This window comes from Manis javanica, chromosome 13, assembly GCF_040802235.1.
Source record: "Manis javanica isolate MJ-LG chromosome 13, MJ_LKY, whole genome shotgun sequence".
Classification (NCBI taxonomy): Eukaryota; Metazoa; Chordata; class Mammalia; order Pholidota; family Manidae; genus Manis; species Manis javanica.
In genome coordinates, this window is record NC_133168.1 from 18,305,482 (window position 1) to 18,323,132 (window position 17,651).

General features: G+C 39.9%; 1 protein-coding gene across 4 annotated transcripts in view; it reads left to right on the forward strand.

The window, feature by feature from the left end:
* Positions 1-17,651, forward strand: part of RARS2 (arginyl-tRNA synthetase 2, mitochondrial) — a 75,510-nt gene that overhangs the window by 56,005 nt on the left and 1,854 nt on the right. For 3 of the 4 annotated variants that reach the window (XM_017671695.3, XM_017671697.3, XM_017671698.3), the window contains 10 exons: positions 8,377-8,535; positions 9,506-9,612; positions 10,808-10,900; positions 13,372-13,432; positions 14,649-14,725; positions 15,210-15,334; positions 15,868-15,935; positions 16,020-16,129; positions 16,511-16,606; positions 17,516-17,590. In XM_017671695.3, coding sequence (XP_017527184.3) covers positions 8,377-8,535; positions 9,506-9,612; positions 10,808-10,900; positions 13,372-13,432; positions 14,649-14,725; positions 15,210-15,334; positions 15,868-15,935; positions 16,020-16,129; positions 16,511-16,606; positions 17,516-17,590 — 971 coding nt within the window. The remainder of the gene's footprint in view (positions 1-8,376; positions 8,536-9,505; positions 9,613-10,807; positions 10,901-13,371; positions 13,433-14,648; positions 14,726-15,209; positions 15,335-15,867; positions 15,936-16,019; positions 16,130-16,510; positions 16,607-17,515; positions 17,591-17,651) is intronic. The other variant, XM_037013881.2, reaches the window with a different exon arrangement.

The following is a 17,651-nucleotide window of genomic DNA, read 5'->3' on the forward strand; positions in this document are numbered from 1 at the left end:
TCATTTCTACCTTTTAGCTCCTTTTCCTGGCTTTTGCCCAATGTGGACTCCTTTCTTTCTACCTCAGTTAGTCCCTTAGATACTTATTCAGTCTTTGCTGAAGTTCATTAATAAAGCTCTTCCTGTCTAATTAATCTCCAGAGACGTGTTTTCTTTTCATTGTCCCAGTTGTTATCTCTGCATTTCTGGGCCTCATGAGAAAAAACACAGGTACATCAGCCAGGTTAGTGACCTACCAGGAGACCAGACCAAAGATGTTATGTCTGTGTGAGAAGGAGAGTTGCCACACAATGCTTTCCTTCCCTAGCCAAAGCCACAGAGACCTTTCTGTTAAATTATTTTTTTCTCTTGCAGCTGGCTTTGTAGTTACCTTTAAGAAAAACATTCTAATTCTTAAAGACCTTTAAAGGTTTGTAATTTCATCCTGAGTCCATGTCTATACTGCACTTTGAATGCCTACATTTTGATTTATAATATTAGCTATAAGATTTTTTTCTTACTCTTTCCCACTAAGAGTTGTATTGATAGGAAAGAGTTTAAAAATTAATAATTCCTTATGGTTGTCTGTACATAAAGCATGCCATCCAGCAGCAGATTTTGTGGTCTAACTCCCCCTAAAGTACACCATGATCAGTATCCCCCAGTTTCCTTTTCCAGCCAGGTTAGAAATGATTAGATAGTTTTAGCATTTCTGTGATGGAAGTATTTAACACCCATGGTCATTTCTCTACTGCATTTTAATTTTTGTGCTTTGCTACATTACTGGTTTTTCTCTGTACCTATAGTCATTCTTTTCCCAGATTTCTGTGTTGTATGTGCTTAAGACTTTCAGTGGCCATCGTTGGAAACCATTACTTTAGTTGTTCTACTTTGTTGTCATGAAGTAGGGTAGTGTCCCCCCAAATTGGCTGATGTGCCAAATAACTAAAATATTTGCTATTTAGAATTCACAGTATTGACTCAAGGAAGACATGTCTAATAAGCTTTGGAACGCTTATCAAAAAGCTTTTCCAATTATATAAAAAATAATTTCTTATGGTAAAAAGTTAGCAAGTATTAAATCTAATTAGTGGGATATGGGTGTCATTATCTACTTTCATCTGTTTTAGTTACAGTTTTTAAAAGTAATTTCTCAGGGTTCCTCCTGGATTTAAACTACTTGAATGGACCTTGGTAACATCTAACACTATACCTCTAAGAACATACAATCTACCCTTTTCTTTTGTTTGCTACATAGGCTTTAGGACTTGACTTCTTGTTGCTTTTTGTTAATATGGACTTTGATAACCATAGAAGTTCTGCTACAGTATGAGCAGTCTCTCATAAGAAATAAATATTCATGCCAATAAAGTAGGCATTAGCCCTGTACCCTAGCACTGACATTTCTGAAGGTAACATGATATGTTAACACAAACAGTATAAATTTTTTCTTAAGTTCACAATCCCCCCCATAGTATTTCATTATTTTTATCCTTTCTAAAAGGATTTGAGGTAATATCAGTGATGAGCATTTTAGTAAAAAAGACAAAGTAAGTCAGAGGATAAGGTATTAATAGATAATAGTATATAAGAGATTTTAACCCTGAGTTTTCTTGTATTGGTGCAAATAAAAAGTAGTAAGTAGAAAATAGGCCAGATCAAAGCCACCAATTTGATGAATGATAATGTTCACTTGTTCTCCTTTTTTTAAATGTAGAGGAACTATCTGTTCCTCAAGAGACCAGGTTTTTCCTGGCTTTAGAGCCTCCAAACAATTTCCCAAGCTTAAGTGAAGAAAATAATTTAAGACTAATTGATTCTAGGCATATAGAGGATTATTTATATAGTTAGAAATTTTTATTTTACAAGAATTGAAATCAAGAGTTTCTTTATTGCTTAGGTCACATTACCTTTTTCAAGACAAGTGATTGTTATGACTGGGGTGAATTTTACTTGTGAGAACATTTACATGCAAAAAATAGCTCTTAAATTATAACCTTAGTTAAATCTGAAGCAGCCATCCCTTTTGAGAGCGGTGAGAATCAGCTTTAAAGGAAGTCATTGTTGGGGATTCCCTGCCTCCCAAATCACAAGTTCCCCAGGCTCTTGTGCATCCCAGGACAGGCCTAGAGGCCTGTTCTTGGCTTCAGTCCACACTGCTCTTGATTGATGTGCCCCGGACCCAGGCTTTCATGATGCCATGGAGGCACACCAGTCTACTTTTGTGACAAGCTTCACCCGGGACGTCTTTGCTGTGGCCCAGCTTCGCAGACCTAGAGGCCAGCCTCCCTCTGTAGGGTCATCATGAACCGTTGCCCTCTGCTGCCACCTCCGGGGGCCACCCAGCTTCTGCTGGTCCCGGGAGCATCCGTCATCCCCTTCTCGATTCAGGCGGTTCTTTCCTGTCTCCCGGCAGCTCGGGTTCCCCCTGCTGCCACCCCCAGGGGCCGCCCAGCTTCTGCTGTTCCCGGGAGCATCCGCCATCCCCTTCTCGATTCAGGTGGTTCTTTCCTCTCCTAGCGGCTCTCCTACTGCGCCATTGCTCTTGTCCATCCCCCACAGAGCTGCTCGCCTCTCTCCTAGACCTCATTCCTATGGGACAGGACCACGGTGCCTCCTGTCCTCTTGAGTGTTCTTAAAACAAGGACAGAAGTACCAGGCAAGGCCAGAGTGCACATTAATAGCTCGGCAATTATTCCCCACATTGAAAGCTACAAAAAACATTTCTTTCAGCATGAGACATACAGTATTTATTAAGGCCCTGGTGCATGGTGATCTATGAAGTTAGTAATTATTACCCTTGAATAATGGGTGTAAGATATCATGGATGTTATTATATATATACACACACACATACACAGAATAAACATAGATTCCAAATATTAAAAGACTATGAATGGATAGTAAAATGCTGTTTATATCCTGCTGATAATAATGTACTAAGGAGAAATTTGATAATTAATGACTTAATTACCTCAAATGAATTTTTTTGACCTAGCATGTTCTGACTTGTTAGCTTTATTGTTGATTGATAATGTTAAATTATAATCTGTTTGAATTACCTTAATATTTCACTTAATATTCTGTCTCAACTAGTAATTCACTAACAGATTTCTGATCAAGACGTGAAATATTAAACTAACAATGAGCTTTTTACTTTGAATTATAATCATGAATTTGTTAACATGTCTTCTCTAAAATGCAAGATCAAAATTAACTGCATTTTCAGATAGTGGACAAATAAATACAGAGATAAAAGGGTCATTAGTGTCCTGGTTATGCTACCCGTCCTTAGCAGTGACTGTGTGTTTTAACACAGAAATAACCAGGGGTATGGTTAAGAGTCCTGCAGCAGCAAATTAAACTACGTATGCAGTTAATAGTATTCTAGAATCAAATTAAAGATATTAAAAGGAAGTAAGAGGGCATTAACTACTACTTTATTTTTCACATTTATTTCTTAGCATTTGGGTAGATCATCCTAAAGAGCTAACTGTAATTATCTTAATCAATTAAATCAGAAATGAAATGTTATGTGCTTTTTGGAAGTGCAACATCTAGAAATAATGAAAAGGTTAATATTTTTTTAAGGAAGCCTCAGACATTTCATATTCCCTAATGGAACTACAGCTGGCTTTTGCATTCTAGTAATCAAAGGAAAGAATTGTGCTTTGATCCTCAGAAACACTTTCTTAAACCATATTCTCTTATCAAATCCAAATTTAAAATTTCCTTTTTATTCCCTTTGTATCTAGAACTAGCCTGAAAAGAAAGCTATGCTCAAAATGTGTATTTTTCTAAGGGTAAAATGTTCATGGTAACTATAAATTAAAAACTTCCTATAATTTCAGAAGCACATAATATTAAGTTTATTTTGTGAACAAAAAAAGCATTTTTTTCTAAAACAATGATGAATGTTAATAATTAGTTTTTTTTAATTACAGTTTTATATTGTGCATTTACACACAGATTGTTAAATGATAATTAAGGCTCTTCTGTTTGATAATGTCATTTGATTTTCAGTAATGTTTGGTTTATAACTACAAATTGCTGAAATGCCAATTCTTCAAGTATTAGGGGTTTTTTGTTTTATTTTAATTATTTCTATTGTATATCATAAAGGCAAAAGATTCTAGTGAAGTTTTTTCTAAAAATATTCTTACCAGTAGTTTGAATATATTCAATTTTTAAATGTGCTTATTATTTGAATTTAGAGTTCTAGATTAAAAACAACATAAAACCTTTCCTCTTGTGGAGGGGAGAAAAGGTGGTGGATTAGGAAAGCAAGGCAGAAACCTCCTCGCATGTACACACCAAGGAAACAGCTCCAGACACAGTAACTTCGAAAACAGCCCGAGGCTCCAGAAGAGCCCACCTGTACCTGGTGAAGAGAGGACCACGCAGAGAAGGGTGAAGTGGCAGAGACATGATAGAGCAGGACCCAAGCCCATGGGCTGAAGGAAGAGGAACAGAGCAGGGGGAAATAGCCAGTTGGGAGCTCTGCACACCCGGCCCTGGAGACCTGCTCTGGGAACAGAGCCCGCATCGCATCGGGTTCTGATGATTAGTGGGCCTGAACACCAGGGGGAGTTGGAGCACTGTGGGAGGCGGACACTCCAGCCACTGTGGAGGACAGGCATGCTCCACTGGTCCCACTGAGACCCAAAACAGGCAGCAGTTAGAAAGATTTGCCAGCAGTGGGAAGAATGCCAGAGGGGTGAGGGTTGGACGGATCTCCCTCCGCAGCAGAAAGAGCATGTGGATGACACTTCCCCAGCCCTCCTTTGGCCCAATAGGTTGGGTATCTAAGGAGCCCCAAATGCTCCATCCCCCTACAGTAGCAGCTCAGCCTCAAGGTGCTTCTCTGCACATATATGGTCAATTAATATATGATATAGGGACCATGAATACACAATGGGGAAAAGACAGCCTCTTGAATAACTCATGTTGGGAAAACTGTGGACAGCTTCATGCAAGAGAATGATACTGGATTACTGTCGAACTCCACACACAAAAGTAAACTCGAAATGGATCAAAATCCTGAATGTAAGTCGTGAAACCGTAAAACTCTCAGAAGAAAACATAGGCAAAATTCTCTTGAACATAAGCATGAGCAGTTTTTTTCCTGGACACATCTCAGGCAAGGGAAACAATATCAAAAATGAACAAGTGGGACTACATCAAACTGAAAAGCTTCCATACAGCAAAGGACACCATCAGCAGAACAAATAGGCACCCTACAGTATGGTAGAATATATTTGTAAACGACTCATCTGATAAGGACTTAACATCCAAAATATATGAAGAACTCATATATCTTAATACCAAAAAAACAAACAACCTGAACAGATTAGATAACCTGACCAGACATTTTTCCATTGAAGAAATTCAGATGGCCAACAGGCACATGAAAAGATGCTCCACATCACTAATCATCAGGGAAATGCAAATCAAAACCACAATGACATATCACCTCACACCAGTTAGGATGGCCTCTATCCAAAAAACAAGAAATAACAAGTGTTGATGAGGTTGTGGAGGAAAAGGATCCCTCCCACAGTGTTAGTAGGAATGCAAATTGGTGCACCTGCTGTGGAAAGCAGTATGGAGGTTCCTCAAAAAACTAAAAATAGAAATACCATATGACCTAGTAATTCCACTTCTAGGAATTTACATGAAGAAAACAAAATCCCTGATTCAAAAAGATGCATGCATCCCTATGTTTATCACTGTATTATTTATAGTAGCCAAGGTATGGAAGCAACATAAGTGTTCATCAGTAATGAATGGATAAAGAAGAGGTGGTATATATACATAATGGAATATTATTCAGCCATAAAAAGAAAAGAAACCCTATTATTTGCAACAGCATGGATGGACCTAAAGGGTATTATGCTCAGTGAAATAAGCCAGACAGAGAAAGACAAGTACCATATGGTTTCACTTAATTTGTGGAATCTAAAAACAAAACAAAACAAAATCAACAAAATAGCAAAGGCACTGAAAAGTGACTGGTGGTTACCATGGAAGAGGGTTCAGAATGGGTGAGCGGGGGAAGAGGGAGATAAAGGGGTTCAAAAATTCTTAGTCATAATATAAGTTGGTCATGGGGATGTTAGTACAACACAGAGAATATAGCCTATGAGTCTGTGACATGTCCCTGTGTTGACAGGTATTAACTGCACTAGTGGTGAGGTGAGAATTTAGTAATATGTGTAACTGTTGCACCACTGTGTTGGATACTTGAAACCAATATAAGATTGTATATCAATGATACTGTAATAGAAAATAAAAATAATAAAACCTCTCCTCTTCTGAAAATGATATTGTGTGTATATTTTTTCCTTACAAACTGTGTGCATGTATGTATGTGTGAGAGAGAGAGGTTTGAAATCACAAACCATTTGTAGACGTATTTTTGTATTTACTCCTGTGGTCTGGACTATGAAGCAGCTGAAAAATGGATAGGTCATTCAAAATCAGGAAATCTTTACTTTACTATCTTACAGTAACTCTATTTACTTACACCTTACCAAAATATTCTTTCTCTGTTTTCTGACTTATAGGACGTGGAAATTAATTTTTTATGATATTCATCTCCAGGTTGAGTGAATCACTAGGACGACTCAAAGGACTAAGCTTGTAGTTATAAACTCACAGCTGATTCATGACAGCAAAAGGTTGCAAAGCAAAACAGCAGAAAGGAAAGGCATGTAGGGCCAAGGCCAGAGGGAAGCGAAGCCCACGCTCCCCAGAGTCCTTTCAGAGCAGAATCACAGAAGGTGCCCCTAATTCCTCCTGGACAAGTGGGAACGTGTGGGAATGTTGTCTACCAGGGAAGCTCATTGGGTGCTCTGGGCCCAGGGTTTCCACCGGAGTTTGATGCATAGGTTCACTCTGCTGAGCATGTCCTAAAAACTGCAAACTCCCGAAGGAAAGCAGGTGTTTAACACAAAGTATCTTGTTTGCACTTGAGGCACAGTGAGCCACTCTTACCAGTCAGTTTGGTGGGAACATTCCCAAAATCCAAGTTCCCAGATGCCGATCACTGGCTACCTTTGCAAACAGGCCATTTTAAGGATAGCAGTCTTAATTAAGCCTGCTATATTAACTCTTTTCTACCCGATATGTTTTAAAGTGGAAAAATAAATTAGTTTTAACCTTGATTTAGGAGTATTTATTCATGCAGTTCTTCCATTTAAGGATATAACACAAGCGGTCCATGAAAGCCGAGACATTGATACCTCGAGGTAGATGTTTAACGCCCTCTCCCTTTTGTCGGGAGAATCCAGTACGGAGAAGCCACATTACGGTTGTCCCAATATATTCCAGCAATAAAACCCCTTTGTCTAACCCAAATGCTGCTGCCATATTTTGATGGTATTACTGTGTTTAGAGGCTTCATATTTTTTTGGTAGTTTGCCAATTTTTATTACTTTCCTGCTACTTTAACAGTTTTCTGGAAAAAATATGAAGATAGGAAATTGATCATGTTTCACCCCAGAAGTGAGTTACAGCGTGTAAGTGAAACTTCATAAAGCACTTCAATACCCCTTGAGCTATAATGTTCATATTTCAATGTGATTTATTAACCTGCATTTTGGAGACGGGAAAATGATCAATACCTGCATTGGGGCACAGAGTCCTGGAACTGGAACAGCCCTGAATAAGCCATCCGTCTCTGCTCTTGTCATTGGGTGGGTTTAGAACTAAACCGGCCCAGATACGTGGTTCAGAAACCCTCCTGGGTGAACGCCCCACACCTCCTCAGGGCCCAAGTGTAGTGCGACTAAGCAACTATCTGAAAGTTCTTTCTAGATGGCCTATTTTACTGGTCTTTTGTGGAATTAGAAAACAGTTTGAAAAGTCTTTAAGACAACTGCTAAATCATCCTGTGACCTTTTCTTTCCAAGATTGAACCATCCTACTTTCTTCCACCTTTTCTCAGAGAAGTTGCAGCAATAATAATTTGATATTTTCTTTTGTAAATAAGTGCTATCTTAATCTAAACCAGGCATTCTTAACCTTAACCTAAGTTTCTGTGAACTTGAATGGCAAGAAAAAAATTACATGTTATTTTTCACTACCTCTATTAGAAACTTAGCCTTTTCCTCCATTACTACATCACAAAATTGATAAAATATTCAGATAACTGTATTTCAATGTAATTATTTACCTTGCAGTCCTGTGTATTTTACTTTATCCATTTAAAATCATTTTGCAAAGGGGTCTATAGGGTTCACGAAGGGGCCATGGGGGGGAAAAAAGCAGGCTACAGTCTAATGAGGGCAGTGGATAGCTTTTAACTGAGAATTATCAGGATTGAATTTTGTTTTCTTTGTTGAAGCTAACAGTGACTAGTACTGTGCTTCATTTAATGTACTGTTGTGCTTTTAGGTTTATGTGCAAGTTAATAAAGAAGCAGCAGATGATAAAAGTATAGCAGAATTAGCACATGAGTTCTTCCAGCGATTGGAACTGGGTGACACACAAGCACTTGCCCTGTGGCAGAAGTTCCGGGCCTTGAGCATCGAAGAGTACGTCCGGATCTACAAGGTGCCCGTCCGCTCTCCTGTCCTGTGACGTGCAGCTCTTGACTGGGTGCTACTGGGTAGTGAAGCTCCTTCTTAAGCTCCTGTCTTAAGAGTATATTTGTCATTGAGTTGAAAATTAAGACTCAGTAATGGTTCTTTGAGCTGAAAATTAGAACTAAGAAATAATCCTAAAGCCTGTGAACTTCACAGGCCGAACCCCAGGTGACATTCAGATACTTCTTTCAGTCCGGCTTTGCTTTTCTCTCCTCGCATTTCTTTCCTTTTCCTTAATTACTTTTTCTTCTTTTGCTTCCTTAGGCATGTATGTGATGGGTGTAAATTTGTTTTATAAACATTGTAGGGGGTAGGAGAAATATAACGGAATAAAATACACTTAAGTCCTCGCACTTTACATTCTAGCATGGAGACAGTGACTCAAGTATTAAAGACAGTATGAATTAAACAAGAACATACATAGTCTGTTAGATGGTGATGCTGTGGAGAAAAACGAAGCATGGGAGGGTAAATGGGGGGTGCTGCCTGTGGATGCCGCGAGGAGAGCCAGTAGAGGAACCATGTGGCTGGGCTGAGGAAGCAAGACAGGCAGCACGGGAGGTCGCAGTTGTGGGGTGGGGCGTGAGGTAGGACATTTTCCAGGGCTGTGCAGTCTGGCGTCCTGCTGTGGTGGAAATGCACTCATGCTGCCAGCGTGATAGCAGCTAGCCCCGTGTGGCTACTGAGCATGTGAAGTATGAGCAGTGTGACTGAAAAACTGACTTTTATGCCTAGCAGCTGTCATACTGGAAGCACTGTACCACTGCCCGGACTTGGCTGGTGTGGGGAGCCATTGGAAGGCTTGAGCACAGGGGTGACTTGATCCCATGATTTTCCCATCTGTGTGGCCGACTGCAGAAGCATCCTATTTTGTCTTAGGGTAAAATAGTAGGACATTTATGTAACTCATTTTTTCTTTTGTTTCTGAATTCCTTCAGCGGCTAGGAGTACACTTTGATGAATACTCAGGAGAATCATTTTACCGTGAAAAATCTCAAGAAGTTTTACAGTTGCTGGACAGTAAAGGACTCCTACAGAAAACAATGTACGGTCAGGTTACTGTTCTTTAGTAAGGTTATTTGTTCTTTGGAACTGGTACTGAAGTATTCTCTCAGGAAAACGGAACATGGTGTGCAGCCTCCTGGCATTTTTTAATAGTGCTTTTTGCTATTCAGAGTACTTTCCCACATGCTGTCTTTTGCTGCCATAACTCAGTCCTGGCAATGTTGGGAGAAACAATGCCACCTACTCTTTACATGCGAGGCAAATTCCTGGTGGGACTAGGAATTAAGAAAGCGCAGTGGGCTGCCTAAGGTTGCACAGGCTGGCTGGTTGTGGCAGAGAACTGAAAGAAGGGAATACATTCATGTCTTCTTACTCAGCCTTGTCTTTTAAAAAAATCCTTTCCTGCTCAAAAAGGACTTAAGACAGCTTTTGAAAACAGGCATAATACAACAGGCTTTTCTGATAAATAAAATGAGGAAATCAGGAAGCAGGGAAAGAAAAAATGCCATGAAATCAGGGTGGCCCTGGAGTTACCGTGTGAGACGGGGATGGTTCTCGTGCTTGAGGCCGGGCTCTCCCTCGGCTTGGAGCTGCCAGCCGGGCAAACCAGCAGTGCCAGCCGCAGGAGCCCAGGCCCATGGATGAGGCGGCAAAGCAGCCCGTGCCTAGCAGGGCCGCTTCTCTACCGGAGCGATTTCGCTCACCCTCCTCCCAGAGAAGGACGTGGAGGATGTGGTCCGGAACATCCTTAGTCATGTCCTTATGGAAAACTCTCACATGGCCTGATTTGGATTCCAATTTTTGATCAGGCAGGAAAGACTAACAAAATTCCATGGTTTTATTAATCAAGGGTATTTTCTGGCATGTTAAAAATTAGCCAATATTGAATGTTATAATAATTTGAATTAGAAGAAGAATATAATATTTCATGGTTAAAAGTGCAGTTGAAATCTCATTTTTCACCTGGCTATGTTAAAGACTTTATGCAAGTACCTTAGCCAGAGCTACAGATTTTTAAAAAGGTGAATCTTAATTACAAATATTAATTATATCATACCCATTCTTATTAGATTCAGGGTCAAAACCCCTCATTTTTCTTTATTTTTGGTTACACTGCTTATTCCTACTTATGCATTGAAAATATTTCTGATTTGCCAAGATAATGTTGTAGATACTATACTCTCAAAGGTCTTGATTTATTATGTTGCTTCAGAATTACCTTTCTGCATTTCTAGAAAAGGAACAGCTGTGGTGGATCTTTCTAGGAACGGTGACCCCTCAATTTGTACTGTAAGGCGAAGTGATGGGACTTCTCTTTATGCAACCAGGTTTGTATCTTACATGAAAGTCCCCATTAAGATACGTATGTGACTTCATATTCTTTGTTGTAGGACCAGTGCTAAGACAATCATTCTATCCTCAAAGCTGTTAACAATTCCAAGCTTCTAAATCCTTGTTCTCATCATTCAAAATACATATATTGCCAACAGTTTCTGGAAAGGGTTAATATCAGAAAAGTGACTGAAAAACTACTCACAATGAGTTAAACATTGTAGGATTTCTACAGTTTCATACATTGTTTTACAAACTATAAAACTGAGGTATCTCATAATCAACTATAAATGTTTTACAAATGCACATTAGCAGGAAATGTATACTGGAAGATGGCCGTGTGCGTCAGGAGTGTCCTGTGTAAAGACCCTCCTACACGCACAGAAATAAAGTAGGCCAAGGGAGAAGTAAGCCATATTGCTCATATTGTTTTCATCTGTCTCCGTGACTGACCCCTGTGGAAAGCAGCAGTCTTTTTAGTCAATAAAAACTACATTTGTCAAGCACACGTATTTCTGGGACAAAGCCAATAGGAAGGAGAAAACAGGATAGTAGAAAAGCCACACCAGCAAACACAGCCATACTCAGAGCACTGCCAGCCGAGGGCTCCAGTGCCTCCCAGGTCAGGGTTTGACGATGGATCACAAACCACTTTTGTAGCATAAAGTAATGATATTGTATTATTGTTGTCGCCTTACCATCATTTGTTCCAAACACCTTCAACTATCAAGCTCTCTTGCTGTCTCCTGGAAGATTCCTAATTTCTTGTTTTTTGGCATTTGCCTTTATCAATTCCATACTCATGGGATTAGGAAGTAAGAAGAACCTGTATATCTAAGACATACATTTCTTTTTCTAGATAAAAATATATATACAGTAGAAGATTTTTTGTGCCAGGTAATCATTGTTCAACAGATTAAATAAAGAAACCCTTGAGCAATGGTTATAAGAAATGTGTCCACTCAGAATAGAGGCATCACATCATAAACACTCTATGTGCTGATGTATCTTTTTGGGGCTATTACTAGGTCGAGGGTTTTCTGTGTATTAATGCCTGTATGTTCTCTTTTTTTTCGTTGGGGAGAGTAACTCTCTTTTGACAACTGTTCAACAATTTTCAAATTTGTTGAAATACTTGGTTTTTCTCCGTGCTCCAACTGTGGTTTTTCCGCCCTTGCAGTGGGTTCCTGATGTGAGACACATCTGCGTGTGTGGATGTGAATTAAGGGAGTGGTAATAACAGCAGTGCAGGGGAATACTGCTGAGCGCAGGGGGAGGCTGGAGAACTGGAGTTCTGTTCAGAAACTATGGGCCTTCGGTCCCTGCTTTGTGAAATGAGGGACCTGAACTAAATGTCTCTGGCTTTCAAGGTCAGGTTCCACAAACTCAGCCTAGAACTTTTTCTTATATTCTTATCATGTATTCTTTCATTGGATCAAAGACTCTCATTTTGTCCTTGGCTCAAGCCAAAAAAATATACTGGGGTGTATATTTGTGAATTTATTTGGGGGATGATCTTCTATCCCGATGTTTCATCACCTTCTGGTGTTATTACTGTATCCCCTCCCAGGAGCTTTTAGCCATGTTTTTCCTACTGGTCCACCGTCGTGGAATTTTAGTAGCACAGATAGACTGTATGCATGTATTGTAAGCGTATGTGTGCTTTATACATAAAGGGTGAGATTGTTTTGTTCCTCGAGAGCCGGTGTTTGCCTCCATTGAGCAGGCTTGCTCCAGGTTAGGCCAGGATCGGGAGGTGGGTGCGGAGGCCATTCGATGAGCTGCAGTGTTACAGAAGCTCTGGGGCTTTGTATATCCTCCCACTGTCCTATGACTAACCAAAAATAGCTTTAATTTTGAGTTTCAATATTTTCATAATTTTGGCTTAAAATATCATAGTTTATGGTTTATTTTTCATTATTTTATGCTACTTGCAAACTGAGTTGTTTGTACTTAATCAGAGATAAAAGAGATATGTGGAATTCTGTCAGAGGACTTGATTGTCTTCCGAGGTATTGCTGTGATCATTCTAAGGCCCTGGAAGTCTTTGGTGGGACTAGTAAGAGTAGCCACAAGAGCACTCCTGTGTTTTAAGTATTGCAGAAAAGTGACAATTAGGTGACTCTTCCAGTAGAGTGTTAATTAGTAAATCATAAAATATTTACCTGCTGACACTTTGCTTAGAGCCATTTTGAGTTGTTACTACCACTTGTCCCAGAGCTTTTATTTACTTTTTTTAATCTTCTCACACCATTTTTATTACTAGTGTTTTTCCCAAAGCTCTTTCTGTTAGAGCTTTGCATCAGGAGTGTGGTACTGGGCTTCGCTAAGCTTGGGCAGCATACATCAGGCTGTCAGGTAGTAGGAGTCCTTAATTGGAAAACCCTGATTACTATTACATAGGTAAAGCAAATTATTACTCAACTCTGCTTAGTAATTCATAATTTACAGGATTTTTTTTCCCCAGAGATCTTGCAGCTGCTATAGATCGAATGGACAAGTATAATTTTGATACAATGATTTATGTGGTAAGTCATCACAATAAAAAACAAAAGTTATGAGCTCTACCTCATGACAACTACAAAGATAAAAATTGGATGCCATGTTGAAAACTATGGAAAAATAATTTGTCAAACTGTTGAGAAAATTCTGGTAAGTGTATTTAAGATGGCAATCACAATGATTAAAAGAAATGATACTGTTTCATAGTAAAAAAAATACCCAAATCAGGAAAATGTTTATGGAAAATGAATATGTATAGGTCACTATAAGGCAATTTAAAAAAAGCTTTCTATTTTAAATACTTTTAAGACACAAGAAGTTTCAAAACAGAACAGTTTTCATATACCCTTAACCCAGCCTTCCCCAGATAATACCTTACATACCACAATACTTGTCAATACCAGGAAACTGACATTGGTAGAGACCTTAGTTTTTTCACCAATCTTTACATGCGCTGTGTGTGGGCCTGGATATGTGTGTGTGGGGGGGGGGGGGAGGGGGGGGTATTTTTTATGAAATTTATCACACTTAGATTCATGTAACCATCACCGCATTCAGAACACAGAACTGTTCCCTCACAAAAGAAACTCCCTAGTTGCAACCACTTTAATCATCACACTGCCCCCCACCCTCACCCCTAATAACCATACCTTCCCCTCACTCTGCCCCTGGCAATCACTGCTCTGTTCCTCATCTCTCAGTTTTGTCACTCTGAGAATGTTGTGCCAATGAGATCCCGGTCGGTCACCTGAGCCCGGCCCTTTTCACTCGGCACAGTGAATGAATGCCCAGAGGCTTGGCCGAGCTGTTGCCCGGATCAGTAGTTTGTTCTTTGGCTGCGTGGTGGTCGTCCAGTTGTCCTCCTTCCCCTCCTTACCATGTGCAGCCTCCCTTTCTCCTAAAGAGAAGAAGTTGCCATTAAATATCTTAATACAGCTTAGCTTTGGCCTTGCTGGAGATAAAAGCTATAACATTTAAGAGAAAAGGAATTTCATTGAAAAGAATACTCAGAAGATAAAATTCCCCGTTTCCCCCCGATGCACTGATGGGCTGCAGCCCTGGCCTCCTCCTCTCGTAGGGCGCACAGCTTAGACTTCCTTCTCACTTCACGTTCCTGTGTGTTTATTTAAAATACACCAATTGGCAATGATACTAAAAACTCAGTGTATTTTGATACGTATCCAATCTATTTTTATAGATTATCACTGTTCTTTTCATTTTAAATATTTTTTTTTCCCCAAGACAGATAAAGGGCAAAAAAGGCATTTTCAGCAAGTGTTCCAGATCCTGCAGATGATGGGATATGACTGGGCAGAAAGGTAATGCCATCAGTGTGGTTCTTAAGTTCCTGCTCAGGATCAATGAAGAGTTGCTGGGTTTACCGGGTCCAAAAATTTATCAAGTTGTTAAAGATTTTCATTCAGACCTCATTTCTTTGTTTCAAGATGTTAGTATGGAAAAGATGTTTATTTCTTGCATGAATTTATGTCCTGATTATATCAATTTCTAGCTTATAAACATTTGAGAAACATGTTTTTATTAGATATTTGCTCTCAATGGCTTCCTTTTCAGAATTATCCCCATCTCCTTTTTTCATAAAGGCAACTAGTAGTTTAATCACAGGCTAGTTATCTCTGAAAAATTAAGCTGTGTGTTTAACACCTGTGACAAATTACACATTTCAATTTATTAATTTTTTAAAACCCCTCTCTAAAAGGTCAAACTACTGTCTCAAAGGCTATTATATATGATCACCACCTCTTTTTTGGTTTTTCCGTTAACGAGCTGCCCACTTGATTTCAGGTGCCGGCATGTGCCCTTTGGAGTGGTGCAGGGAATGAAGACTCGAAGAGGAGATGTTACTTTTCTGGAAGATGTTTTAAATGAGATTCAATTAAGGATGCTACAAAACATGGCCTTTACTAAAAGTGAATCCACTTTTTTGTTGAAGTCCTAACTTACACGCCACTCTTACACATTTTGCTGGACTTTCACTAACCTTGTCAACAAAAGCTTGCATTCATTAGTGGTGCCTGAAGTTTTAGACTTGCTGCCCAGGGGTGTTCTTTGCTTCCTTGATCTGAACCGATTCAACTCTGGGTCTCTTCTCAGGGACATTCCATTGTTGGTTATGTGATGTTTCCGTACTACATAGTTGGAAACAAGTCACAAGTCCGTATGGCTTTGTTTAGCCTTCACCCATAGAAAAATAAATAACAGCTGCATCTGATGTCTTACAAGGAGTATTTATAAGAAAAATACATTTATGTTTCTTCCTTTTTAATGTCGACAAGGGGATTGTCATTATCAAAGGTGAATGAGCTCAAATGAGGAAAGTAAATTGCCCGCTGTGAGCCTGTTTGTTCTTGGTACCGTCAGCCCACATTTTTGGCAGGTCTGTCTCCCCTTCGGTCTCCCGTTCTGCGCTGTCACGCGGGGTAAAGAGCTGCCTCTGTTTCAGCCACCAGAGAACTGGAGAGCCCCCGGGAGACTGCCGAGAGGGTCGGCCTCGCAGCCCTCATTATTCAGGTCTGCTAAGACTGCTCCCCAGGAGACCCTTTTGTTCGATACGAGAACAAATCCCAGTGCTGAGTATTTACTCTCTCATTTTAGGACTTCAGGGGCTTACTCTTATCTGACTATCAGTTCAGCTGGGACCGAGCTCTCCAGAGTCGTGGGGACACCGGAGTCTTCCTCCAGTACACGCATGCCCGCCTGCACAGGTGAGGGGAGGCTCTGTCCTTCCAGCCCCCGGCTTTCTCCAGCATCTCATAGGTGATACTGCTTGGAGTTCAGGGGACTGCCTACTGTATTTGGTTTTTGTGGGTTTTTAAAAAAATGTTTATTTTGAGCACCTCGTAAGAAATGCTTTTATGTGTATTACCTTCAATCAGAATAACCCTGCCAAAGAATATACTCTGTTTTCAGATGAAGAAACAGATTTTGGAAAAACTGAGGCATCAGGTTAGCTTCAATGTTAGCTTCAAAGTCTGGGGCTATATTGAGGAGAACAAGACTGTATTATGAGATGGTGTTCACCATTTGTATTATGTGTCCTTTAATGACTGTTTGATCCTTTGTTGTTTTTAAACTTTTGAGAACAGTCTGGAAGAGACTTTTGGGTGTGGTTATCTGAATGACTTCAACCCTGCTTGCTTACAAGAGCCACAGTCTGTTTTGATTCTCCAGCATCTTCTCAGGTATGGTTTTCTAGTGTTACCGGCTTGACTTCTGCTCAGTGAAATGACTCTTGGCAGTTTGCTGATCCCTGGAATGAACAGGCTAGTAGCTAGCTCTTGCCTCCTGCCTCTAAACAGAATTTTCCTGAAGGTATGGCCTCAAAGGGCAGACAGAGGGCGTGCTCAAGGTCAGTCCTTGAGTCTTAAAGATACTATCACCACTGAATTAGCACCGGTGCCTAACATTGTCGAGATCATGGCATGAGAGTGTGAAGCCTGGGAAAAGCATAACCTGAAAGGTTTTGGAAAAGATCATCTTGCACCTTCAGTAATAAGTGAAAGCAAGTCCCTGCCTTTGTATAACTTCCCCAAGATCGTAAGTCTTTTTGATGGTTCAAATAAGTATTTACCTGATAGGCCCACACTGGGCAAGAGCCCACACGTTTGAGCTCTCACAAGCATTGCTGGCGAGGATGGAGGTGTTTATAAGGCCACTTTCTCTAATTGCCACTCAATGGTCAGTGGTTCTTTCCTGGCATCAGGACTTAGTTGCTTCACCTTCGACTAAATTGGGAAAGATAAGCCAGCCTGGTTTTCTTGATCTTGAAGGTAAGAGTCTGACTGCTAATTTCTAGACTATGTTCCCGAATGTGGCTAAAGGCTTTTTACATTCAGTTTAATAGCCATGAATTGAATCTTTGCTCTGGGCTAATCCTGAGGGATATTAAATGACACAGAAAGCAACTACCATCAAAGAATTTGCAAGAAAAGAAAATGTGCCTTGACCTTCAAATGCACACAAGGTCTTTTTTCATATACCTTCACACTTAATGACGTCAAGTCAACCTTACATCCAAGATCTTTGTCTTAACATCTTAGTGTAATATGTGCACAGTCTTCCCTGCCAACTGCTCCTGTCATCTTATTTAGGTTCGACGAGGTGCTTTATAGATCATCTCAGGACCTTCAACCCAGGCACATTGTCAGCTACCTTCTAACTCTAAGGTACTTTATACTCTTGCTATTTTTAAAACATTTAAAACATTTTTAAAACATTTAAGACCTA